This window comes from Perissodus microlepis, chromosome 13 (assembly GCF_051167445.1).
Source record: "Perissodus microlepis isolate ML-2025 ecotype Zambia chromosome 13, ASM5116744v1, whole genome shotgun sequence".
In the NCBI taxonomy this organism is placed as follows: domain Eukaryota; kingdom Metazoa; phylum Chordata; class Actinopteri; order Cichliformes; family Cichlidae; genus Perissodus; species Perissodus microlepis.
This window is the reverse complement of record NC_140473.1, coordinates 18,393,140-18,417,751: the sequence shown is the minus strand read 5'-3', so window position 1 is coordinate 18,417,751 and position 24,612 is coordinate 18,393,140. Positions and strand designations below refer to the sequence as shown.

General features: G+C 40.2%; 1 protein-coding gene and 1 long non-coding RNA gene across 3 annotated transcripts in view; one reads left to right on the top strand and one right to left on the bottom strand.

Moving 5' to 3' along the window:
- Positions 1–24,612, top strand: part of LOC146375022 (cGMP-dependent protein kinase 1) — a 103,300-nt gene that overhangs the window by 2,177 nt on the left and 76,511 nt on the right. The window contains exons 1-2 of one of the 2 annotated variants that reach the window (XM_084947712.1): positions 1,731–2,342; positions 8,499–8,665. In XM_084947712.1, coding sequence (XP_084803838.1) covers positions 2,038–2,342; positions 8,499–8,665 — 472 coding nt within the window. In that variant the 5' untranslated portion in view covers positions 1,731–2,037. Of the gene's footprint in view, positions 1–1,730; positions 2,343–8,498; positions 8,666–24,612 lie in introns of those variants that run through there. The other variant, XM_084947713.1, reaches the window with a different exon arrangement.
- On the bottom strand, positions 1,264–1,918 carry LOC146375023 (uncharacterized). The gene is made up of 2 exons (XR_014801898.1): positions 1,828–1,918; positions 1,264–1,733 (listed from the first exon to the last, which is right to left on the bottom strand). It is a non-coding gene; the product is annotated as an uncharacterized LOC146375023 (long non-coding RNA).

Sequence of the window (24,612 nt, the reverse complement as noted above, 5' to 3'; positions counted from 1 at the left end):
GAATGGCTAGAGAGGTGAAATTTAAAGCGCAGAGGTGCTTTGAAGGACAGTGGGAGGGCTTTTGTTGATGGGAAGATGCGGGGCTCCAACACTGAACCTGAAATCTCCGGACGTCTGCAGTTTCAGATGCTATGAAGCAAACTTTGCTGCTGCTTAAGCTCTGTGGTCTGCCCCCATCCCTTAACAAAGATAATATAAACCATGATTTTTTTTAATTAGCTCAGAGAATACTGCGCTACATTGGCTTATTTGTATGGTTTTCTTTTGTTGTGGTTCAATGAATGACTTAAACAGAAAGTTAGATTTGCTGGTTGTTGAGCAGGTCTTCCTCTCATGTTCAACTTTCACAGATTACCTCTGTTGTGCTTTGTAGCTTGCGGTTCAGGTAGTAGAGCAGGAAGAGCAGGGTTCACGGTTCACTCCATGGCTTTTCATATCGAGCATCCAGACTATGCTTGGGTCTCGTGCTTTTACAAGGCAGGCGATTTAAGCACAGTCTGAAGAACATTTTTCATGCTGCTATGCAGTTTCAATACATTTTCATTTGATCTGTGTAAACCCCGATTACCCATTAAAAATCACAGACCTACATGTTATTACTTTGAGTGATATTACTAATATCAATTCCTCCGATTAATCGCATACATCCCCCAAATCCTACATTTTAATGCTCTCATGATCCAGTATCACTCACTACATGCTGATTTAATGTCCACAATCATCCTCAGCCTGGAGAGCAGTGCCATGCCTCATTCTTGATTGTCTGCGTCGATCCTTTAAGCCGCCACAAGAGGGCAGCTGGGATCTTTTTATTAGACCATCTGTCTCCATTTCGGTTTGTTTACATGGTTTTTGTCGGGGAAAATATGTCTTAAACCACCGCACCAAAAACACCTATCTCTGCAGTCCGAGAAATCTCCCAGCTTTTGTCCTCACTGTCAGCTGGTGACGCTTCATCCTCTCAGCACAGTAATTGCGATTTCAACCTCAGTAAGTCCCCATCCTATCAGATCGTTCTTGGCACTTTATCCTCTTCTGAATTTGTCCAGAGAGCACGAGGCCAAATGCTGTTCGCTGAGCTTCGGATGAGTCATTGGGATAATGTGGACAGGCACAAGCGGCGCTGGGAGTGCACACAACACCAGATTAGATGAGAAACGTGGAGCTGCCGCGAAGGAGTCGTGAGCCTCATTAGCTCTGACATTTTTTGTGTGCTGCTGCTGTTTGACACTTTTTTTAAAATATGAAATTTGGCAAACTGACTCCATTTCGCAACAAAATTTAATTCAGAAAAGGGTTTGGGGAAAGTTTAATTCTTCACACCCAACACAACATGAAAAACAACATTCAGATTCAAATGAAATATTGAAAACATCTTCATACATTGTCTTTTTTGTCCTCGTAGACAAAAAAGTACTACAGCAGAATACACACGTCCATCCTTAATTGAAAACCTCGGTGTTTATTTTTACACCGAGGTTCATTAAGTTTTCCATCACCTTCAACTTCTATTAAGGCTCCTGTGCTCATCTATTTGTTACACGCAGCCTCAGGGTGAGATGCCGAGGTATGATGACATGGTTCTCAGAGCAGTGGCTTCATGGAAGACTCTCTCTCTCTCTCTCTCTCTGGAGTGGCAGACTGCACTGTGCTTCAGATTCCTGTAGGCGCCCTTCTCGCCATGCGCTCTCACCGGGTCGCAGCCTGACGCACTCGGGGAGGACGGTCCTCCGCTGTCACAGCACCGTGGGAGGGAGGGAGTGAGCGAGAGAGAGAGGGAGAGAGTAAACTTTGCATGATTGTGGCTGAGACGCTTTCTGTGCTTACCTTGACGATCGCGTGCCACGTTCTTTTTAATCCCCAAACATCTGCTTCTGACAGACAGAATCAGCCACAGCAGAGACAGGGGTTCCTTCCTCTCAAGCTTTTCATGACGAATAAAGTTTGTGAGCCGCGTGGCAGAGCAGAAAGGATAAAGACTCGGCTGCATACCTTGCGATAAACTTCCTGGGAAGTCGCTCATTGTCGCCGATTAAAATGGGCACCTTGCGCGACCTCCAGTACGCGCTCCAGGAGAAGATTGAGGAGCTGCGCCAAAGGGATGCCCTCATCGACGAGCTGGAGCTGGAGCTCGACCAGAAAGACGAGCTTATACAGAGACTACAGAACGAGCTGGACAAATACCGCTCAGTCATCAAACCGGCGACCCAGCAGGTCCACAAGCAGAACGACTTGCAAGAGCAGCAGCGAACGAAGAGGCAGGCAATTTCGGCCGAGCCCACTGCCTTCGACATCCAGGATCTTAGCCATGTCACCCTACCGTTCTACCCCAAAAGCCAGCAGTAGGTGTTCAAATTCTACCCACAGTCTTTATATTTAATATGCTCGATATTTTTGCATTCACTGTTATGCTTCCATTTGAATTGATTCAGTCTTTGTTACCTTTCCGATTCTTGTGCGTAATGATGCGTGTGGCGCAGCAGGTACTTCACCTGTAGCGCACACTGGGATAATGAGGCAGTGCTCTCCACGTACTCATGCGCGCGCACCAAGAGCCCCCCCCCCCTCCCACACACACACACACACACACACACACACACAGCGGATGCTCTTGCAATGACACGATATCTTCAACTATCAAAATGAGACAAATATTAAAACCTCAAGAATCCGTGAAGCTGTCACTAGTGACGCTCATGAGCAGGATTATAAGCAGCATAACGATCAAAAGTTGACTGTACATAAACTTGATCATAGTCAAATATGAGGGAGAATTTGCATACCATCCAGGTTTGGAGAACTGGTGGTGTGAGCTCTGTGTAATGTACCAGTGCCTGTTTTATACAAGCTGTGATCCTGTGACAGGCAGTCTTAACAGGCTCTCTGTGCATGTTTACCTTATGATTTCTGTCTTTCTCACTCCCTCTGTCTTTCCAAACTCTTACGCAAATACGGCTCTCCTTCTCGACTTGGTCTGAAACAGGAGGTCTGGATCTTAAACGTAGGCTGGCACTAAATTTGCCTTCTGTTGTGAAGTAATCCATCTCTCTGTTGGTTTAAAGGTTGAGCTATTATGAATCAACACTCCCCTGGTTGACAGGGAGAATATTTACCTAACATTTCTTTAAACATATTAAAAACTGCACATATTGAATTTAATGAAAAGAAAATATTGCCCTAAAATGCTTAACGGGACACTCGAGTTCCCAAAAATAAATAAAAGGGATCATTCCTATGGAAGTGATTGGAATATTACGAGTCCTAGCATTAAGTTATCTTTTTCTATTCTCATATTGATGTTTTAAGCCTAAGAGGAAAAAAGATTACAGCCTTCAGATTTTGCGGTGAGATCAGTCACGTCAGATACGAATGTCATTATTCCACTGACACGCAAACAAACTCAACAACAAAGATTTCATCAAAGAAGATTCAAAAAATGAAGGGATTTATTTATCTGAGCAGCAAAAAGCCATTAGTCTTTGTTATACCCGTCAGCTCCCTGGGTTTGTGAAAACACACAAAACGCTCTTTTCTTATGTGTATTTTTTGTTTGTCTGAGATCCTGAACACTGGTTTGGAAGGTTAGCTGAGGAAAACACCAGAGTGACCAATTATTTTTGATAACTGGCATCAGTCTGAGACGTTTAATACATATTTCTTCTTTCATTAAGTGATCTTCTTGAGACTCTTGTCAAGACTTTTAGCACTTTACTTCAAGAAACTGGTTGATTACCCCGTGGTTTAATATTGGAACAGATTAGAGAGAATCTCCAGTTAAGAAAATATCAATTATGATGGGAAAAGACTATTTCAAGATTTCAAAAGAAAGAAAAGATGAGTGGCAGCGGTTTCTTAAATAATTTCTGATGATGATCCTCAAAGGAAAGCTAAAAATTAACTCATTACAATGAGGCTGTTTGAACTTCCATCAAGCCTCTCTCAGCGACAGCTTCAATTTTCCGTTAAACGTCTGCCACACCTTTTCACACTCCTCATTTGTTAGAGAATGGCATTTTCTCTAATATTGCTCTTCTAATAAGCATAGAGATGAAAAAAAATTAATTGAAAAACAGCCAGTGTTGAATGCAAATGACTGGAGTGTGTTTGTGCGCTTGTTCTCTTATTAGTTGAACACTGTTCTTATCTTACTCAGGCAAAGATCTCCAAACTGGTTGGAGATCTTTGCCTGAGTAATTTGGAGAAGTTTATATTTTTCTGTAGAAAAGCAGCTCATTTAGATTGAGTTTTTTGTTGTTGTTTTTTTGTGCATGTTAATTTATACTGTGGGCTAAAACAAGTTCACTAACTCTTTATTTTCCTTTGTTACTGAAATTTACTGATAATACCTGTTAGATCTGGCTAAGTGTTTGTGTTTTTCTTTCATTCTCCCCTCTCTTTATCTTCTTTACAAGGCCCATAGAGCACTCTTTACTCGTATGCTATCCATTCTTTTCCCTCTTTCTGTCTTTTATTTCTCCTGGCCTCTCCCACTTTTCTGCCATGCCTTTTTTTTCCTCCTTAAAGAGCATAGTTTCGCCTTTTAAGGAAGACTGAACTTGCTCAGTCTAAACTTCTGTAGTGGATGAAAGAAAATATATCGCTCTCACAAAGGAGACGGAGGCAGATGTTTTCATAAGGGTTGGATTTGGAAGATGTTGCTCAAGAATGGCCACGATCATGTCTGCCCTAAATCTCCTGGGTGTAAATCTAACAGAAATAGGGTCAATGAGGCACATTTCCAGTGGGCTGGAGGTCAGCCTTGGAAAAAAAAAGATTTCCAGCTAGTTCCTGTTGAGCCTTTTTCACACATGTACTGCAGGCCTGGACTTTTGTAGATGGTCGATGTAACTTACATACACTCCAAGTTAAAAGTTTGGACACACCTTCTCATATAATGGTTCTTTATTTTTATGACGATTTATGGTGTCGATTCTCACTGAAGGCATCAAAACTATGAACGGACACATATGCAATTATGTAGCAAACAAAAAAGTGTGAAATAACTCAAAACATGTTTTATATGTTAGATTCTTCAAAATAGCCACCCTTTACTTTGATTACTACTTTGCACGTTCTTGGCATTCTCTCGATGAGCTTCATGAGGTAGTCACCTGAAATGGTTTTCCAACAGTCTTGAAGGAGTTCCTTGAGATGCTGAGAACTTGTTGGCCCTTTTGCCTTTACTCTGAGGTCCATCTCATACCTAACCATCTCGATTGGGTTTAGGTCAGGTTACTGTGGTGGCCAGGTCATCTGGCGCAGCACTCCATCACTTTCCTTCATCGTCAAATAGCCCTTACACAGCCTGGAGGTGTGTTTGGGGTCACTGTCCTGTTGAAAAATAAATGATGGTCCAACTAAAAGCAAACCGAATGGGATGGCATCTCGCTGCAGGATGCTGTTTTAGCCATGCTGGTTCAGTGTGGACTCATCAAACCAAAGCTCAGATTTCCACTTGTCTAATGTCCATTCCTTGTGTTTCTTGGCCCAAACAAATCTCTTCTGCTGTTGCTTTTTCTTAGTCGTGGTTTTCTAGCAGCTATTTGACCATAAAGGCCTGATTCACGTAGTCTGCTCTGAACAGCTGATGTACAGATGTGTCTGCTACTGGAACTTTGTGTGACATTTATCTAGCCTCTCATCTGAGGTGCTGTTAACTTGGTGTTTCTGAGGCTGTTGACTCCATGAATTTATCCTCAGCAGCAGAGGCTGGGGCTTCCTTTCCTGGGGCGGTCCTCACATGAGTTTCATCATGGTACATGATGGTTCTTGCGACTTGGGGACACATTGAAAGTTTTCAGATTGACTGACCTTCAGTTCTTAAAGTAATGATGAACTGTTTTTTGTCTTTACTTAGCTGATTGGTTCTTGCCATACTATGAATTCTAACAGTTGTTAGCTGTGTACTAACCTGACTTCTGCACAACACAACTGATGGTCCCAACCCCATTAAGAAGGAAGGAAATTCCAATAATGAACCCTGACAAGGCTCACCTGTGAAGTGAAAACCATTTCAGGTGACTGCACCATGAAGCTCATTGAGAGAAGGCCAAGGGTTTGCAGCGCTGTCAACAAAGCAAAGAGTGGCTACTTTGAGGAATCTAAAATATAAGACATATTTACAATTATTTATCATTTTTTGTATGCTACATAATTCCATATACTGTATCTTGCCTCATATATTTATGTCTTCAGCATCTATCTACAATGTAGAAAGTAGTAAATGAGAAAGTGTGTCCACTTTTGACTGGTAAGTGCAGTTGTATGTGTGAGTGAAAATGTCAGATTCAGACCTCAAGTGGTCTCTACCAGCTCACAAAGGCCATGTAGCGTCTAATTGCTCCCAGGTGAGAATAGCTCAGGTCAAAAAAATTACAACTGAAGGAGCAAGGAGTCAAATCTGAACATAGGTTGTGGAGTGGAAATTAAAAATAAGTGCAACACCTCAATCCTCCCTGTTTAAAATTCCCACAGCAGCATGTTTAGACTCTCAAGGGCAGAAACAACTTCTGGATAATCCAGGTTGCTCAGAGCAGCTCCATTTGCAATTTAAGTCTATTAAAAAATCCAGTGGATTTGGAAGCTTGTTAGCCCGAAGCCTCTTGCGTTGGTTGGTTGCTCTTGTTATTCTGTAAATGATCTAAAGTTTGAGAAGAGATGACACGTATAGGGATCGTGGAACATCTATAGGAATGCACATACATGATCTTTGTCTTTAAGATTATAGAAATCCAGAGGCCACATGTGAGAATTAAGGTTCTTTTGTGTGCTTTCAAAAAAAACCCAAAACGTTATTTGGGTTTTCCAGTGAAATACTACACGTAGCTAATGTTGTTCTCTGGTAATTTAGTTTCTCACGTTTATATGCGAGTGTGAAAAGCATCGCTGGTCAGGATCCACAGGCTTCAGACCCTAATTTGGTATTCATGGCCATGAATGAAAGGCACAATTTATTAGAGCCCCGCTAATAATTCAGCTGGTGTAAAAACAGTGCAATAAAATGTGCAGATGTTGGTGAAAGCTCAAATGGTAGCTGCTTCTGAGAAGAGACTGGCATCGCTCTTTTAAGTGTTTTGGCATTTAAAAAAAGAAAAGAAATTTGAGACAGCACCACTGTCTCATCCCAGACTCAATAATGTGTTTGAGGATTTATTGAAGAAGCGTTTGAGTGACCTTAAAAGTTCAGCATAAAGAGAAATAAAACACTCATTGTGCAGTGAAACATGGCCTCATATACACATGAATCTGCAGAGGTTTGTAGAGTTTGCTGTTCGAAAATAACAGACAGGTTGAAAAACATAAATCTGAAAGAAGTAAAAAAAACGAAAAAGGGCACTGTTGATGTTGTAATTTGAAGTTTTGTTTATGCACTTTTGTTCCTTGGCGAGGACTTTGCTGCAGGCTGGCAGTGGAGAAGAGAAGCCTGCGTGTTGTGGGAGCACTGATTCATAAATGCCTTCTAGGTTATTTGCCCTTTTAGCAATGAGCTCTCCAGGTGATCAACAATGCACTAAGAAATCCGTTTCTGAAAAGGGCACTGAGCACAAAAAGGCAAGAGGCAGTTCCCCAGTGCCTTTGAATACTACTTGCGGGGCATAGTGGGCTGCTTTTGGGGATTTTTTTTATGAATTAGGATATTGGCCTCTCTTCTCAGTGTGAGAGGTCTCTTTAATGGTTTAACCCCGGTACATAACCTCATTCATTTAGCTGCCACAGAAGCACATACACAGCGTGCAGCTGAGCAAATGGAACTGTGGCGATGCTTCGGTGAATGAGTGATCTTGACTCGTTGTTCGCGATCTGGCCCGCGTCAGACTTCTTTCAACGCGTCTTCCTTTCTCAGACAGTCACACTGATGCTTGCTTTCAGGTTTCAGATTTTCTATCACCTGTTGAACAAATATCTCTACTCTCCTCTGGCGCTGCATCCACTGCATGCTGCTAGATTTAGAAGATAATTTATCAGGTCTCCTTTCATAATGTCGCCTGCCTCTCCGTTTGCCCTGTGTTTCCTTTCAGCCCACCTGACAAGCACTCTTGCACCTTGACAACCACGCGTTAGCTTTGCACTTTATTACCTTTTCTCCCGACAGTTGCATAGTTAATGCAGAAACTATTTACCTGCGAATGCCCTAATGACTCTGCAAACTGAAAGCCGAGTTGGCTTTCAGAAGTAAACCCCTGAATGGAAACAATCTGCATCCATTAGGCATTGATTTTGCTATTTATTGACTTTCCTCAGAATTTTGAGGGGAGGGAGGCGGGTGAGATGGTTTCACCTTGACATATTTGAATTGAGGATATGTTTTTGAAAAGGCGCTGAGCCGTTAAAGCTAGAATGAAATAGCCTTGGAAATAAGAGACATGCTGAACAGTTTTTATTTGAGATGTGCGCCTGCAAAACCTCTTATTGTGTCTCATTTTGTCATTCTGCAATGAAGAATGCACAAGTCAGTGCTTGTACAGTGACTGTCTCACATTGCTTGGCTTTGCCTCCAGGTCCAAGGAACTGATAAAGGAGGCCATCTTGGACAATGACTTCATGAAGAACCTGGAGCTGTCGCAGATCCAAGAGATCGTGGACTGCATGTATCCTGTCGAGTACGGGAAGGACAGCTGCATCATTAAGGAGGGCGATGTAGGCTCGCTGGTGTACGTCATGGAAGGTAAACGCACACATGCACGCTGCTAAAACGGGTATTCTTAAAAGATGCAAATCGATCTGACTGTGAAACCACAGGTACAATGATTCTAAAAAGACCGTTATTATAAAACTTTGCCTAATCTATGAAGAAGTATACATCTTATAAACCACTATAGCATTCACAGAGGATAAATGAAAGGGACTTATGTTGCATGATTCACTCATGTCATATCAATGTCATTTTGTGAGCTCTGGTGTGCTTGCTGAATCCGTTTAATTAGGTTCTTATTAGTAGTACTGACCAGCATGTGGTTCTTTCTTTCTTTCTTTCTTTCTTTCTTTCTTTCTTTCTTTCTTTCTTTCTTTCTTTCTTTCTTTCTTTCTTTCTTTCTTTCTTTCTTTCTTTTCTTTCTTTCTTTCTTTCTTTCTTTCTTTCTTTCTTTCATAAAACTAAGAGTGCGAAACCCGCGATGACAGCAACAGCAACAGCAACACAGCGTCCACTGTGGCGCTGATGGGATTTGTGAAAGGGCAAGCGATTCAGCGGTGAAACGTTCAGGGAGCCATCATCCTTTACAATAGATTTGACCTCAGGGAAAACGGCCTCAGTTAGTGCCTGCCCAATATAATTCATCCCAATGCAGAGGTAAATCTGGACATTCAAATGCTGAACTATAGAATGAATATATTAGTATTTAACCGCTCGACTACTTGTAACTTCACTTTAAAACTCGGCTGAGCAGTGAGAAGCGAAGCGAGGCAATAACCAAGAGGCAGTGAGCATGAGTCTTGTGGGCTTGTGCGGAGACTGTGGCATTTAAAGGATAATATTTAACTATGAAGAATGAATCTAGAAAATTGATTGTTTGCTCTATTGTGGGCCACCGACTTTTATAATTGTGCTAGAGAAACATTTCCCGGATCCCCATTCGGCCAAACATTGTTAAAAATAGATTTGTGGGAAAAGAGGACTAAAATAAGAAGGCGGTATTTCAAAGGAGGAATTATGGAAAAGAATTAAATTATGCCACAAATCTATAATTCTGCTCGTTTGTCTCAAAACTCAGGCAGGTGGGATTTGTCATATCAGGAAGAAATACCTCAGCTTTTACAGAACTTTCCTTCTGTTTCCCACAAATAAAACCCTACTTACTTCGTTCAACCTAAACTAAACTGATTCTCTTTGTATATGATTCTGATAATAGCTGTGTACTGTCCAAAGTTTTATATGGTGACTTCAACATAAAATAGAGTATTTTTTCACTGATGCCGAGCTTACATAAATGATCGGAGTACTTCCTCTATCCTAGTTCACACCCCTGTCATGAGAAAAAAAAACACACCACTTGCTGCCCTTATCTGTATCTCTGATATGTAAAGAGTCATACAAAACATATGCAAAACCCAACAGTGGACTGTACACTGGTAACCAGAGATAACAGTGGTGCTGGGAAAGGGCTGGGTTGCTGTAACAACATTAGGAATTGTATTTTTTCATCTCTCTTACCTTTAATAAAAGAAACTATATGTGTGATAAACCACTGTGGCCTTGCTGAACACAGGTCTACAAAAGTCTGCGGTCACAGTCAGTAGATTTCATTCTGTCCCTGACGAATGCTGTGTGCCAAAGGTGTGAGGTCACAAATGAGCAAGTGCCACACTGACTTGATGAATAGGTTCCTCTCGAGCACAACTGAAAAAAGAAAGAAAGATACAAATCTGTAAGGGGCTTTGTGGGTTCGTCTTTGACAGTGATAGAGGCAAAAGCTGCGATGTAATTGGTAGAAGGGCTTCAGTTCAGCGGTGTCACACTAATATTACATATTGTTTAATTAATTACTTAAATTATTTTGCATTTTTGAATCCTTAGGGTAGGCTCAACATATTTATCTTTAGTGAACATTACTGCCTCTCTCTGGCTGCCACTGACTTCCGTTCTGCTCTATGATCTCCTTTCTGTTCCCCTCTCTCGTGTCCCAGCGAGTCCTTTGCCAGCAGCTTTCACCCCGACTGTCCCCGTCCTTGATCTATTTTGCATAAAAGCAAATGTTGAAACCAATAGCTCAAGGCGGACGATTTTGTACCAAGGTCTGTAGAAGCCCGTAACGGTTGGTGACATTTTAATCCACGCTGACGGGATGTCGGTGTCTTATGTCAAACACATAGCTGCATCCACTCAGCGCTGTACGTCATTTTCCTGGAAAATGAAGTGTTCGCCGCTCAGGCAGTTGTGTCATTTATTATTGAAAGTTGGCAGGGTAGTCATTAATGTTTTGCCACGGGGCTGACATATCCATTATGCATCATATAGGAATATGAGGCACAAGTAAACAACTCTTACGCCAATAATAACAATAATAACAGTGGTAATATGAATGATGCATTTAAATGTCACTCCTAGTTTATAGTTGCTTTAACTATGAGGGCACATAACTTGTTTCCCCTACTAGTTATAGATTGAAATTGCAGACAGTTTCACAGCTTCCCAGCTGAAACAACAACAGGACAGTTATCTATTGTTGCAGATGCACCTGATAATTTGAGATGAGACGAAAATTATAAGAGCTGCAGACACACAAAGCATTGGCTTGCTGCTATGATGAGTCTGCCTGCTTAGCAATGGCTGCCTTCATGAATGTTTGTTGCGCTCAGCTCACATCTACCGGGCTATAATTGACATCAGTTCTCTTTTAAAAACAGTGATTGCAACAGAGACAAAAGCTCGTGTTTCCATGGAGATGGGATAGATTTTTGATTGGCTGTGTCACCCGCAAAGACCCACACAGGTGGATCGTAATGATAATAACTCGCACAATCACGTCCAATTACTATGAAGTATTTACTTGAGAGGGGGAAAAAAAGCCATTTGAGTTCTTTCATAGATTTCATTCATCTTAATCTAATGACTATGTGTTTGCTGCAGTAGGAAGCAGTGTTAAGTAGGTTCTTGCATTGCCGTTTCATCTGTCTTTTTATTAGGTGGAGACGTGGAAACTTTTAAACAGGTGCAGATCAAGGACTTCAGGTATCGCCTAATGCAAAATGTAACAGAGTCTAGTCTCTAGTTTCCAGAATAGAGATTGAATCATTAAAAGCATTTTATTCCCACATTATCAGATACTGTCAGATGGTGGGCGAGGTGACGGCCCTCTTTTAAGGGACTAAGAACACTCCAGCGCATGTTTCGTAGTCTAACTTTGATTGAGACTGGGCACAAAAAAGACTTGGGTTGTTTTTGCTTTGTTGTGTAAATTTTGGGGTTAAAATGTGGTTCTGGCATACTGACAAATGATGCTTTTGTGGGGCGTGTCTAACTCCAATGGGTCCTTTACAAGGATTGCTAAAAGACAAGATGAAATCTGCATCACCAAAAACTTTTAAAAAGTGTCATTTTGTACAATTTCGAGAATACAATTGTTAAATTAAACAGTTGAATAGTGGGCCACAGCAAAACTAAAGCAAAAACTATTAAGATCACATGACTGGCTTACAATGTGAATATTGATTACTTCATCTGCCAGGTGAGGGATTCTTCAAAGTGACATAGTAAATGGTTTTGTGTTGTTCACCAAAGGTCACACATGAATCACGAGAAGTCGCAAACCTGCCAAATCTGAAGGTTACCTGTGGTTTCTAAGATTAAAGACATTTTCAGGGCTGCAAGTAATGATTTTTTTTCATTTATTGACTAACCTGTCAGATCTGGTCTCAATCTGTCATTTGGGCCACAAAAGGTGACATGACAAGTCCAATCTCACCACTGGTCCAAAAATCTGCAGACTTGCAAAGAATAGCTAAAACAAGACATTAATTATCAAATTTGTTGCAGATCCCTGTTGAACAGGTGCGCTAGTTTAGATATAAGTCTTAACATGGTTACATTTAATGGTTTGGTGCTTAATGGAATGGTAAAGAATTGTGTTTTTCTTCTGTGATTGCACATAATTACTATTTGAATTGAATTACAAACCAGAACAAGTTTCCTCCACTTGGCAGCTTTTATTAAGACAACAAAATATATTCAACCTCTCCTTACTACGTTTCATCTAGCCAACTTTGCATTTATATTTGAATATTACTTAACATTCCTTCTTGGTCTTGCATCTTTCACCCTGTCTGACAAACAAGCGCATCCAAGGAAAAAAATGAAAAAAGAGAACGAAGAAACATTGAAACATACGTGGCAAAGAATCTGAATTATGTATTTTTTTCCTCTGTCATCTTTTAGGTACAACTAGATGACTGCCCTTGCTGTATATTTTATTAGTTTTACTGAGTGTTCATGGATCGCAGACAGAAAAGTGAGGAAAGTGAGGGGAGAGGTAACATTACAGTAGACTCAGCTCCAAACCTGGAGTGCTCATGGTACGCTGACAGCTACTTTGACAAGCTAACATAGTCAAGGCAGCACTTGATGCACCGTGTGCCATTTTATTCAGGTGGATGTGTTCAGGGGATTTCACAGCGCACCCAGGATTTGACATTTTCTCTACACAAATACGTTATGCTCCCAATTATTTTATTTGACCTGCTGTTAGGCGAGGCAAGTAGAATATCCTGACAGATCAAGAAAAAAGAATGTGTTCAAGTTTAAGTGGCATACTTGAAAGCCTGAATAAGACAGAAATGAACAATGTGCTGTTTTGAAGCTTATACCGAACCACTTCTGACAGTCACTTCTTTTTCTTCTGCTTTTACTGAGCTATACCTCAGAATAACAATGAACAGAAATGTTTACTGCTATGGCGAGACACTAGTTTCTCTCTACAGTAGAAGCATCTGATGCTTTATCACTCCTTATGACGTGACATTGGAAATCGATCTGTTTGCATGTAGCATTAATGAAACATTAGCAGCATAGAAAAATGAGAGGCACAGGTTTCTGTCTGCATTTTAATTTTATGGCATATTTTATCCTCCCTTCAGCTTCTACTGACACCTTATCGCCTCTCTGGCACACTAGCTCACATGCTGTGTTTTTGAAACACGACGTGAAAACATATCACTCCAACATCTGTTTTATAACTCGTAAAATCATAGCATCACGTGCGCCTGTTAACCTAATAATCGTCTTTATTTAACTATTTAGCTGACTAATTAACCACAAGTCAAAATGATAATAATTGATTGAAGTGCTTTGGCAGGCAAGCAGAAGAAACAGCATGACCAAATTGAAGCAAAATTGGGCTAAAGGTAAGTTAAACTTAAACAAGAGTAATAATAATGAACAACAAGAAAAAGAACAAGAAAAAAAGGACATCTGTTGTGAGAAGCAATGTAAGCAAGTCTCCTCAAGCAAGTCAAGCAAAAATGAATGGACCTAAGAAACAACCAGCGTACCAGCTAACCAAGTAACATGCTGGCCAATTTCTGTAGGACTCTCAATTAATTATTATTGCTGTCTGAAAGTTAGACAGATGTTACTGTTTAGGTGACTTTATGCTGCGCGATAGCCAGCGGTCCTCAAAGAGATGCTCTCTGTTCTAACTGACCAATGAGGCAGAGATGAGGGAGATGGACTCCTCTTTCATTTTGAGCAGGGCTTAGGGACGTAATCACCAGGGGCACCTGAGTGTGACTCAGTGTCACAGGTGTGAGAGGACACAAGATGTAGGGCAAATACTTTCAGTATTACCACTGCTTTCAGTGCTTTCCCTACAACTGCCAATACCTTCAGTAATGACTAAAGAGGCTACTCCTGGTCTTTTTAATTATTTGCATATTAATGACGTAATGTGAAAATACCAAATGCATTTGGTCACAGAAACACAAGTGCACAAAGCCATTGCACTGCATTGTTGCCTGGCAACTTAAATAATGCAGACTTAAAATTGTTGCCGCTGTTGCTGTCAGTGCATCTTGAGGGGGGGCAGCTCAGTCAAGTAAAATGTGGAGGCGCACAAATTTTGGTTTGATTGCCCCCTGAGAATACAGCATGAAGCCAATATTTGATGCTACAACTGCTACACTGAAAAGCAGCCAGTAGTAGGTTAATAATCAAACATAACACACTGCTGAGGCTCGTGCACAGCCTGAAAAGGCGTCTTTCAAAAGTCAATATTCAACTATTTGTATGTGCACACTCCTTTTGTAGCATGGCGTGCAATGCAATCACTGACAGGAGACTGAGTTGCACATATGTGCTATCAGCTCTCATGATAACTTTAATGAGGCTCTCAGTGGAGGTTTAATAAGGCGTCATCTGGGGAAAAGGTTAGAGATTTGTACTTGCAATAATGTCCAAAAGAACTGTCAGTCCTGTAGCTCTGTACCTGCACATTTAAACCATCCCCCAAATCCCCCGCCTATCAATATAGGCATAGAAGTAAGTGTAGTCAAGTATGCTGCAAGATATATGTGTAATAACAATATTCTTTGCGACTGCTGTGTTATTATGTATTATTTTGTTTCTTCACTTCATGGATGGCATTGCTGATGCAATAGCGAGGCATGAAAAATCAAGTCCTGTGAAAGAGCCTTTAGAAAAGTATTCCTCTTCCAAACATCATTTTATTCATAATTTAAAAGCTGAGATTTTAATGGTGAATAAAGCAGATTCAAAACTTGCTATACAGCAGCGCAACACTGTAAATGAAAAGCAGTGAAAGGAGAGGGCAAAGAGGCACGGACGTGGGTTTAAAAAACTGCACAAAATTCAGATGGCTTGCTGATTTTTCAGGACGGTGTACAAACATCTATCTACTAACATACAATCGATTAATGATCTGAAATAGTCTATCAAGAAGAATATAACTCTGGCTAATGTGTAATTTATGTGCAAATAGTGCGAATGAGTGTGTTACAGACTAATAATCTCACTTACGCTGAGCTGAGCACCATCTGCCCTGAACACCAAATGAAAATACTCTTTCTCTGGCAAGTGTCTTTTCTCATTTGCCCTCCCTGCATCTAAGTGGTTCCCTTTGTCACTTTCTTTCATTCTCACGTGTTCTCACAGCGACACAGACACACTGCTAAAAGTTATCTATTCAAATGCTCCTACAAGAGACCAGACACATGCACATTTCTTTCTATCACTCCTTCTCACATTTTACCAACTTTGACCCCAATCTGTCCACTTGTCACTACGCCTCTCCACTTGTCCACAGCTTCTTTTTCCTGTACTGTTTTTTCTCCCTGCTACTCTTCACCCCTTCTGTCCATCTTACCTTATTTTCATTCAGCCATTCCCTCTATATTCTCTGTGTTTTTTGTTATCTTTCCGATTAGTCTGTAAAAGCCTTTGTTTTTTTCTCCCTACTTAGAATAGGAATTGATCCTCATTTTAACTCCGCTGAGGCTGATGAATCCAGCTCAGAGAAAGAATTAGTGAATAATTTGTGGATGATCTCTGAGCCTTTATCCCCTTTGTGGCCAACCCCGCTTCGAGTGTTCCTCATCTGGAAAGACGATGAAAGCAGAGTCTGTGTGTGACATAAGAGAAGCAGAGAAGGAACCAGGTGGTACTGACAGAGAGAGGGAGGAAAAAGGGCTTGAAAGCATCCGATGAGATGAATATTATGCAAGTGCTTAAAATTACATTCATGTTGGGAAATGGAAGGCAGCGTACTGTAAACTTGTTGCTGTAAAAGGATGTCCATGTTTGAGAGTGCATGGGGAGGTGGTGGTCATCAATGATGGAAGAAGCATGTGGAGCTTTAAATAAAAGTGACAGCAGAAGTACTGCGATTTAAGCAAAAGTATTACCATCAAGTACTTCAAGTAAGACTTTAATAGTTATTTAAACTTTATTGAGATGGTTATTAACATTTATAAAGTTTGAACGTTTGCCTGCATAATCATGATTTTCTTATAATTTTACCATCTCAGTCTAAAAGTTCCAAAACGTTGCCATAAAAAGCAAAAACCTTACTTTATTTAATAGCTGTGGCTCTCCTTCACATTGGTAGGAGACATCTGACTAGGATGTTTCCTGGGTGCTTCCTAAATGAAGTCTTCAGGGCATGTTCTACTGTGGCAGACCAGGACATGCTGGAGAGATTTCATTTCAGGTGGCTTGGGAATGCCTCCCAAGGCATCTGAATTCCAACCATTCAAATAGATAGATGGATGGATGGATGATAGATTGATTGACGGATTGATTGAATAACTGCTACCCCCTTCAGGGCTGTGTCCCTGTGCACCTCTGGACTGCTTCTGTCTGGATTGTTTCCTGGAAGCCCTTTTCTGACTAATTGCAGTAGTTGATTTGCTTTTTTACTACAGCTATAAAAGAGCTAACAGAGAGAAATATTAACCTATGTGTCAAACTTTCCCAGACTTGATGTGGAGGTGATAAGATCCAGGTCTCCCACACAGCAAACAGTAGATCAAACAGCATTCTTCAATATGAAAGCCTGTTTCGTCCCTGCCTAAAGGAGTGAAATCTGAAGATTACTTGTAGTTGTTGTTGTTGGTGTGTTTTTTTTTTTTTACTTTGGTATTGCACATTATGAATTTGTCTCCAGGGTAAGCTTGGTGAGCTGTCCAAGGTGTATATGACCCCTCACACTGCAAAAGCAGAGACATGCTCCAGTCTTGTTGCAGCCCTGCATAAAAGGTTAAGAAAATGGATTTATAGATTGACAGTGTACAATACTACTGTAATGTTCTTCGGCTTCTCAGAAAGAATATTTGCTGCAAACCTTACTTGTGGTGCAGATTCTTATTCCATCGCATGTGCTCACTCACAGTGAAGTTTTTTGGGCCGACAAAGCAATCATCGATTTCCACCCACTTATTCGAGTTGGCTCTCTCCGACTATCTTCACCAACACAGAATTCAGTTTGTAGGAGTTGCAAGTCCAGAGGTAAACCATAAAGAAAGCAATTTAGATTTTTAGACATTTTATGGATGAAATCAATCAACAGACCTGTTTTGGATTATTGATATCAGTTCAGTGTTACTGATAGAGCTAATTTTAATCACTTCATATACTTATGGGTAGCTTCAATAATAATATTGAGGATTTACTAAGACGTTTTAGTAGAAGAACACATTGGCATAATGTGGAAAACTTTAAATATGACTACATTTATTTATGTACAGTACTCAAGTAAATGTATTTAGTTACATTTCACCGCTGGTGGTCTTGGAGTAATGCTGAGTGTGACAGGATAAGCTGTGTTTGTCGAGGTTCAGAATCAGGTTACAAAATGGGGCACCAGTAATCTGCTCTGCTACAGTGACAGAGTAATCCTTCCATCACCCCGAAACTAACACATGCACACACATGGGTGTCTGTGTGAGTACACACACATCCACACTGAAGCAGTATATAGAAAAAGCACTCACCGACTGTCAACCATATTGCCACCTGTGGATTGTATCACTCTCTAGTGTGTCATTGTTAACTCACCTACATGAAGAAGCCTGTGAGTTTAGGAAAGGCAGATTCATCAGTCGGTATTGGTGGAGTAAAGGTTTAGAGGACTTAGAGTAAAGGGTTTATTAAAATTTCGGTTCACTGCAAACTTTTTTTTTATTGATTCCCCTGGGTTAAAATTTATCTCTTTGTTCTCGTTTTGATCTTTGATTGCTTTTGCCAATTACCCTCTGCCTCGACGTGGGAATTCCCAGTGGTTTTCTGCAAGGTACAAAGCAGTGTTACAAACCAGCTTTGTGTGTATTCTGTTTGTTTGCTTCTATCTGTACGATAGAAGCAAATGGCAGTTTCTCAAAAAAAAAAAGCCTAGTTTTAAACTTGAATACAAAGCATTTTTGTAGATTATCTAAGATGTTTTCAAAGTATTTTATCAGCCAAGGAGATTAGACAATTCACAGCTCATCAAATGCCATTTAATCTTTTAATAACCAGATAAAAATCTGTTCGTCCACCACTTTGGTCGAGAAAAATCTTAGTAAGTGCCACCCAACAGGCACCGTCTAAAAGTGTAAATACAAACAGAATCCAATGATCTGCAAAATATTTTAAACCCCACAATCAACCGATTACATCAAATGCTGGCGAATATGTGGCTGTGATATCAGTAATTTGTTTGAAGAAACTCTGACTGGGGTGCAAAAGGCTGTTAAAATTATGTAATAAAAACATAGAATACAAAAAAAGCACTTTAATTCGTAACATGACTGGATATTAAGAGTAAAAATAGTCTCCTGGAGAGGCTGAGTCTTTACTAGGGACAGAATATGGAGAAATCTCTGCACACAAGGTCCAAAGTTGAAATACAACACTGAACAGCCATGACCTTCAGGCAGCACTGCAATAAAAACAGAAATGATTTTGAAGTGAAAATCTATGCACGGGCTCTGGAACACTTCTGAAAACTATTGAACACAATCACTGAATCCACCTGATCAACATCCAGAATTCAAGCCACCTTCACTGGCCCTGATCTGCTTTGAGCTGTAGCAGTAATAAACTGGGCTTTGTTCTGCATATTTAAACTGTCTGAAAAATTACAGAGAGCGCCTCCAACTTGGCTAACAAGAGGAGCACATGGGAACACAAGAACGAGTTATCCACACATCTGCAAAGTCACCATTAATGCTGAACAATGGAGTCACATGTGCTCCATCTCCTGTTTGCACAAATTTTAACTGCATTTTTTACTGTAATAAAATACTCTCTGTAAACTGGCCACACAGCAGTCCAGACAGATAAAAGAGGTCTTCATCAGTCATGCAAAACCAAGAAAGACTAGGTTTGCATAGACTGATAAAGACCAAGATTTGCATTCCCTACAAGGTCCGGGTCAGGCAAAAATAAAAGTGGATTTATGTTTTTAACCAGTCACAGTTTAAGAACCGGACATTTAAGTTGATTTCAGAAGTGTGCTGCCAGGCAGGAGAAAAAGAGGAAGACCCTAAAGACGATTCATGGATGTAGTGAAGAAGAACATGTGGAGGTTGGTGTGACAGAGGACGATGCTAAGGATAGGGTGAGATGGAGATGATCTGCTGTGGCAAACCCTAAAGGGAACAGCTAAAAGAAAAGAAAAGGTGTGTATTACTTATGCAGTTTTCTAACAAAAGAGTTAAACAACAGACGTAGGGAAAGCCTACGTCACAGCCAGGCAGAGTGGAGAAAACTACTTATGTTACACAGGCTGAGTTTTGATTCGACAACTTGTTAATTAACATTAAATTCTGAATAGCAGTGAGCCATGAAATTGATGCCGTTGAGTCAGTTATTTTCTTTCTCTCTCAGTAATGGTGGTTTTTGGATTTGGACATAAATTTTACAACACATAAAGACCTCCATCTGTTATCCACTGAAAAAACCTTTGGTGCACCATGGCACCAGAAAAATAGGATCACATAAAGCAGCAATGGGAAAAATTTTTTTTCAAGGCTACACTGATTGGTGTCCTCAGATTCTAAATGCTGGCAGAAATTTGTTAAAGGAAGAGACAAGCCCCATGTTCCAACTTTTTTGAAACTTCAGGTGTTTTGCAAAACAGCAAAGTTTATGTCACGGCTGGAATGGCCGGTGTGTTTGAGGAGCGTGGACCCAAAAGCAGATACACGAGGACTAAAGTTTAACAAAAAGCGAGCTGTTTATTTTGGCTGATAACTAGCCCAAAAACAAAAGCACAGACGAACAAAGGTGAAAAACTAAATGTTTACCTAAACTGGGAAAAAACTAACGCAGGATATGGAAAAGCTCTGTTGATAAACCTAAACATGACCAGAACATGTGAAAACTGAGACGAGAAAAACATGACATCCATGGAACATGAGGTGAACAGACGACCTGACACTCAACTGAGGGAGACAGAGGACTTAAATACACAGAACGGTAATGAGGGAAGTGAAAACACCTGGGGAAGCAGAGCTGATACAAATAAACCTTATCGCCACAGGGGAAGTACAACTAAACACACTGAACAAGGAACGCAAGACCTTTCAAAATAAAACAGGAAACATAATGGAAGGTAGACATGACAACACAAGTTTGACACGAGAGACAGACAGAGGGAGGGAGAGAGGGAGAGGAACATAGAGGAGAGAGACACAAGGGGAACCTACAAAAACAAGGAGGCATAGAAGAAACATAAACCAGACTCAACGAAGACAAACTAATAATAATACCAGAACTTAACATTATCACATAAGTAATACAAAATACAAAATAACTCAACTATGCCCTTACCTTAAGAATACCTCATGAATTTAACATAATATTAACATGAGAAATCAACAATACAAAATAACACAAAATGCAGCCCCTGACAATTTATCTGTGGCAAAAGACATGGGGTCTTTGTAAAATAAAACATATTTATCTTTGTACCATCACCCATGTCAGGTCTCAGGTTTTTCATGCACGTGTACATGTGGTGATATAGTATGTGTAATTTGGTTAAGCATTTGTGTGTCCAACACCCAAATGAGACTTACAATGAATCCACATAAAATAGCTTGTGTCTCCTGTCTGGTGAAACGGCAAGCTACTGAAATGAGAGCATACCGTGGAAATGAAAAGGGCCCAGTATTGTAGCAGTTTGCATGCCATATTAATCTGTATTCCGCTGTCAGAGCTGTCTAATTAAGTCCAGTCTGCATAAAAGAAATGCTACAGTATATTCACACGGCAAGGATGCTAACTGCTAATTACAAGGCGGTGATTTGGTGTGTGAATATAGAATGATCATTTTCACTAACCCCTGCTTTCAATCAGCTTGTCAACATAGTTGCAATAATCTCAGTTTGATGAGTAGAAGAGTAGCAGGGATGGAACCAGGGCTATTATGTTTTAATGAAAACACAGAAGGGGGCTCCAGACAAGTGGATTTAACTGTCATATCTGAGCTCACATTTCCCATTATTACCGCTGAATAAAAGTAACTTTCAATGTGAGACTGCAAGATTAAAAAAGTAGACATGTGGCATTACAGTATGTTCTTGCAGAATCTCCGTCTCCAAGGTAAAATGATGTAAAAAGGGTGAAACCAACTGTCCTCCATGTCATGCTGGCAACACACTTTTTAGTGGCTTTAGCCCTCTTAGTCGAATATAAAATTGCAGGGTAATTTTCAGCAAAAAATACTAAATGCACTCCAAATTATATTGTTATGTCCTGACATTTACAATGTAATTCTTCCAAATGCTTGAGGTGCAATATCCTCATGTGATTCAGTAACTATAATATACTCAAAAGCATCCAATTGGTCCTTAAATGTAGGTAACACAGAATAAGCAGGATCCTACAGGATTCAGCACTGGTGACCAGGGGCTCTTTCACTTGGGGCAGAAGGTCTGAAATGTTTTAAAAACTTTTAGGTTCCTGCTCATGTTCAAAGATTTCTGTATGTTCAAAAACATACCTTATGTTTTCATATTTTTAGAGAAAAAAAACCCACCTAGTGCCAGTCTTTCTCCCCTGCTGTGCCTCTGTTTTCTCCTGCTTTCTTTGTGTTTGCCTTCTTACATTCTCAACCAACTCTCTCTGCTCCCCCCTCTCCATTTGTCATTTCCTTTTGTTCTTCTTGTTGCAAAAATCGTGTAGGTTGTACCCAAATACGATCCAAATAGCAGTGCAAAGCTTCTAACTAATGCAGCATGAAGGTGATGAATAAAAATGAAGGTGAACTGAGTGTACTTCAGCCTCAACAGCTGCGAGTCAGTCAGCAGAGCTTTGATTTAACTTTACTTGGAAAAATTTTTACCTATATAGCTAATTTCAAGAGAACGGAGAACAAGGAAGTCTCGAAGTAAAACACCTTATGCAACTAGATTTGTAATTTTCAAAGCGTCTCGAATCAGGGCTGATTTTGGCATCACCTCCTACAACAACAGCATTAGTGGATTGCTATCTGCAATCTCCACCCTCCGCTTTCAAAGCTAAGGCTTCCAAAGCTGCAGAAGGAAACCGCAGCACGAGTTTGCTGAAAGAAGGCTGATAATAATCAACACGCTTTGTTTGTGTCGATGATGTAGTTTCCAAAGAAGGCTGTAGGATTCAGGGCAAGCTTTTTAGACGTGACAGCTGGAGGCAACGACAGAGAGAGGGCAGTTGACAGGCTGTTTAAAGGTGTTGTCAGAGTTGAACTGTATTAAAGATTTACTGCACATTTCTAGCTTACAGCATGGTAGAAAGGAATTCTAGCAATATTTAATAAGCTGTATTCCTCATGTAAGGCGTCATGCTTGACTTTAATATTGCCTTTTGAAATCTGTGGAATAAAATCAGAGAGAAATATACATCCAAGAGTCAAAATGTTTGAAATGGTGGCACAGTGGTGTGGTGTGATGGCATGTTGGTTCTCGTGTGTGGGTTCCCCGCAGATACTCAGAGTTTCTTTCACAGTTCAAACACGTGGATTTTAGATTCTTGGTGATTCTAAATTTGTCGCCAGTGTGACCGCCTCTCTATGTTAGCTCTGTGAAATACTGGTGACCTCTTCAGGGTATACCCCACCTCTCGCACTATGACAGCTGGGATAGGTTCGATCCCCACTTTGACCCTGAACAACTATCTTATATAATGCCTCTCTGACCGGCATGAGGAATGAAAGTAGACAAGTGTGCAAGCAAGAAAAAGAAAGGGAAAACCTTATCTCTAAATCTCCCGCAGTTTGTGGTTAAGAAAAAAAAAAAACCTTTGCCAACATACAACCAAAAGCTGATGGTGTAGCAGGTTTGAAATACTTCCAAAGTGCTGAGCATTTCTTCAGCGTATAAGATATATTACCTGTCCTGATACCCTTATACTGCCAGCCATTCACAGTTTCTTCAGCTACAACCTTGTTTATTTAGCTTCAGGATGCGATTGGAGTGGAACCCAGCAGCAGCCTGCTCCTCAGGCCACATGTTAGTAAGGTCAGGCATAAAGCTTCAGCCAAGCTGCAAAAAACAAGGCATAGAGTCTGGAACCCTATAAATACCACTGAGGATCGCTAAGTGCTTTGCAATCTTCTCTCATTACATACTTATTTTAATACGTTTCCACAGGTGGTTGTGATATCATTAGATAAATCCACTCCCTGTCTATGTGATGGCATTAGTATTGAGTAAATTTTCATAATTAGGTAAATATTAGTCCCTAAAGAGGGGCATATGTGGGGATGGGACTGGTCTGATTGAGAAGCCTTTTTTTTTTGCCTTTGCCTTTGGCATGTTTTCATTAGATCAGTTGTGATATAATGACAGTTGTTATCTTTTGTGAGTGGAATAGGCAGAGAGAATTTTGATGCTTGTTAGCATGTTTAATGTTTAATGAATTCTCTGTTTACCAAAATTATGTGTTGTACTTTTCAAAGCTGGACTATCAACTCTTCAGACCATTCTAACATCCTTTTTTTAATTTATTTTTTTATGTTTTTTAAATGTTTGTTTATTCTCATACTGGATTCAAACCAATTTCAGTTGAGTTATTTTCCAGTTTAGATTTATTTATGTAGCACCAGATCTCAACAACAAAAAGAGAAACCATACAGTTTGACATTGTTAGCTATTTCCGAGTCCAAAACTCCTATCACTTTTTAAAATCAAACAAACTCTGAGGCACTACCTAGAAATTGTTTCACCTCCAGTACAATGACCAGTGTGGCTGTTATCTCACGTGTTACAATAAAGTTTAATGTCCAGGCATGCATGAAAAAATTATTTACAACATTTAGCAAAGTTACAAATCAGCAGGAAATTAGCTAGTTTAGCTAATTTAGCTAAGCTAGTTTTGACTTAAGAATGATAAAACATGTTCTGACTGAAGAATTTGTAAAAAAACAAAAGCAAAACTAAAATGTACAGCTCTACTACAACTGACATAAACAAAGATGAAAGGCTAATAAACAGCAATGTTTGGAGGGCTGTTGTAGTAAGTAAACGTCTTTCCTGTGGTTAGGCTAATATAAATACATTAGCATGTAGGTTTTGATCCCAAGCTTAATGTCGGAGTGAAGTGTTCTTTTCTGAAGACATCAAATAAATATTTAGTATCCAGGACACTGTGAGTACATGGGCTATAGTCAACAACAGGCCTTTAAAAACTTTACTTAAGGATGT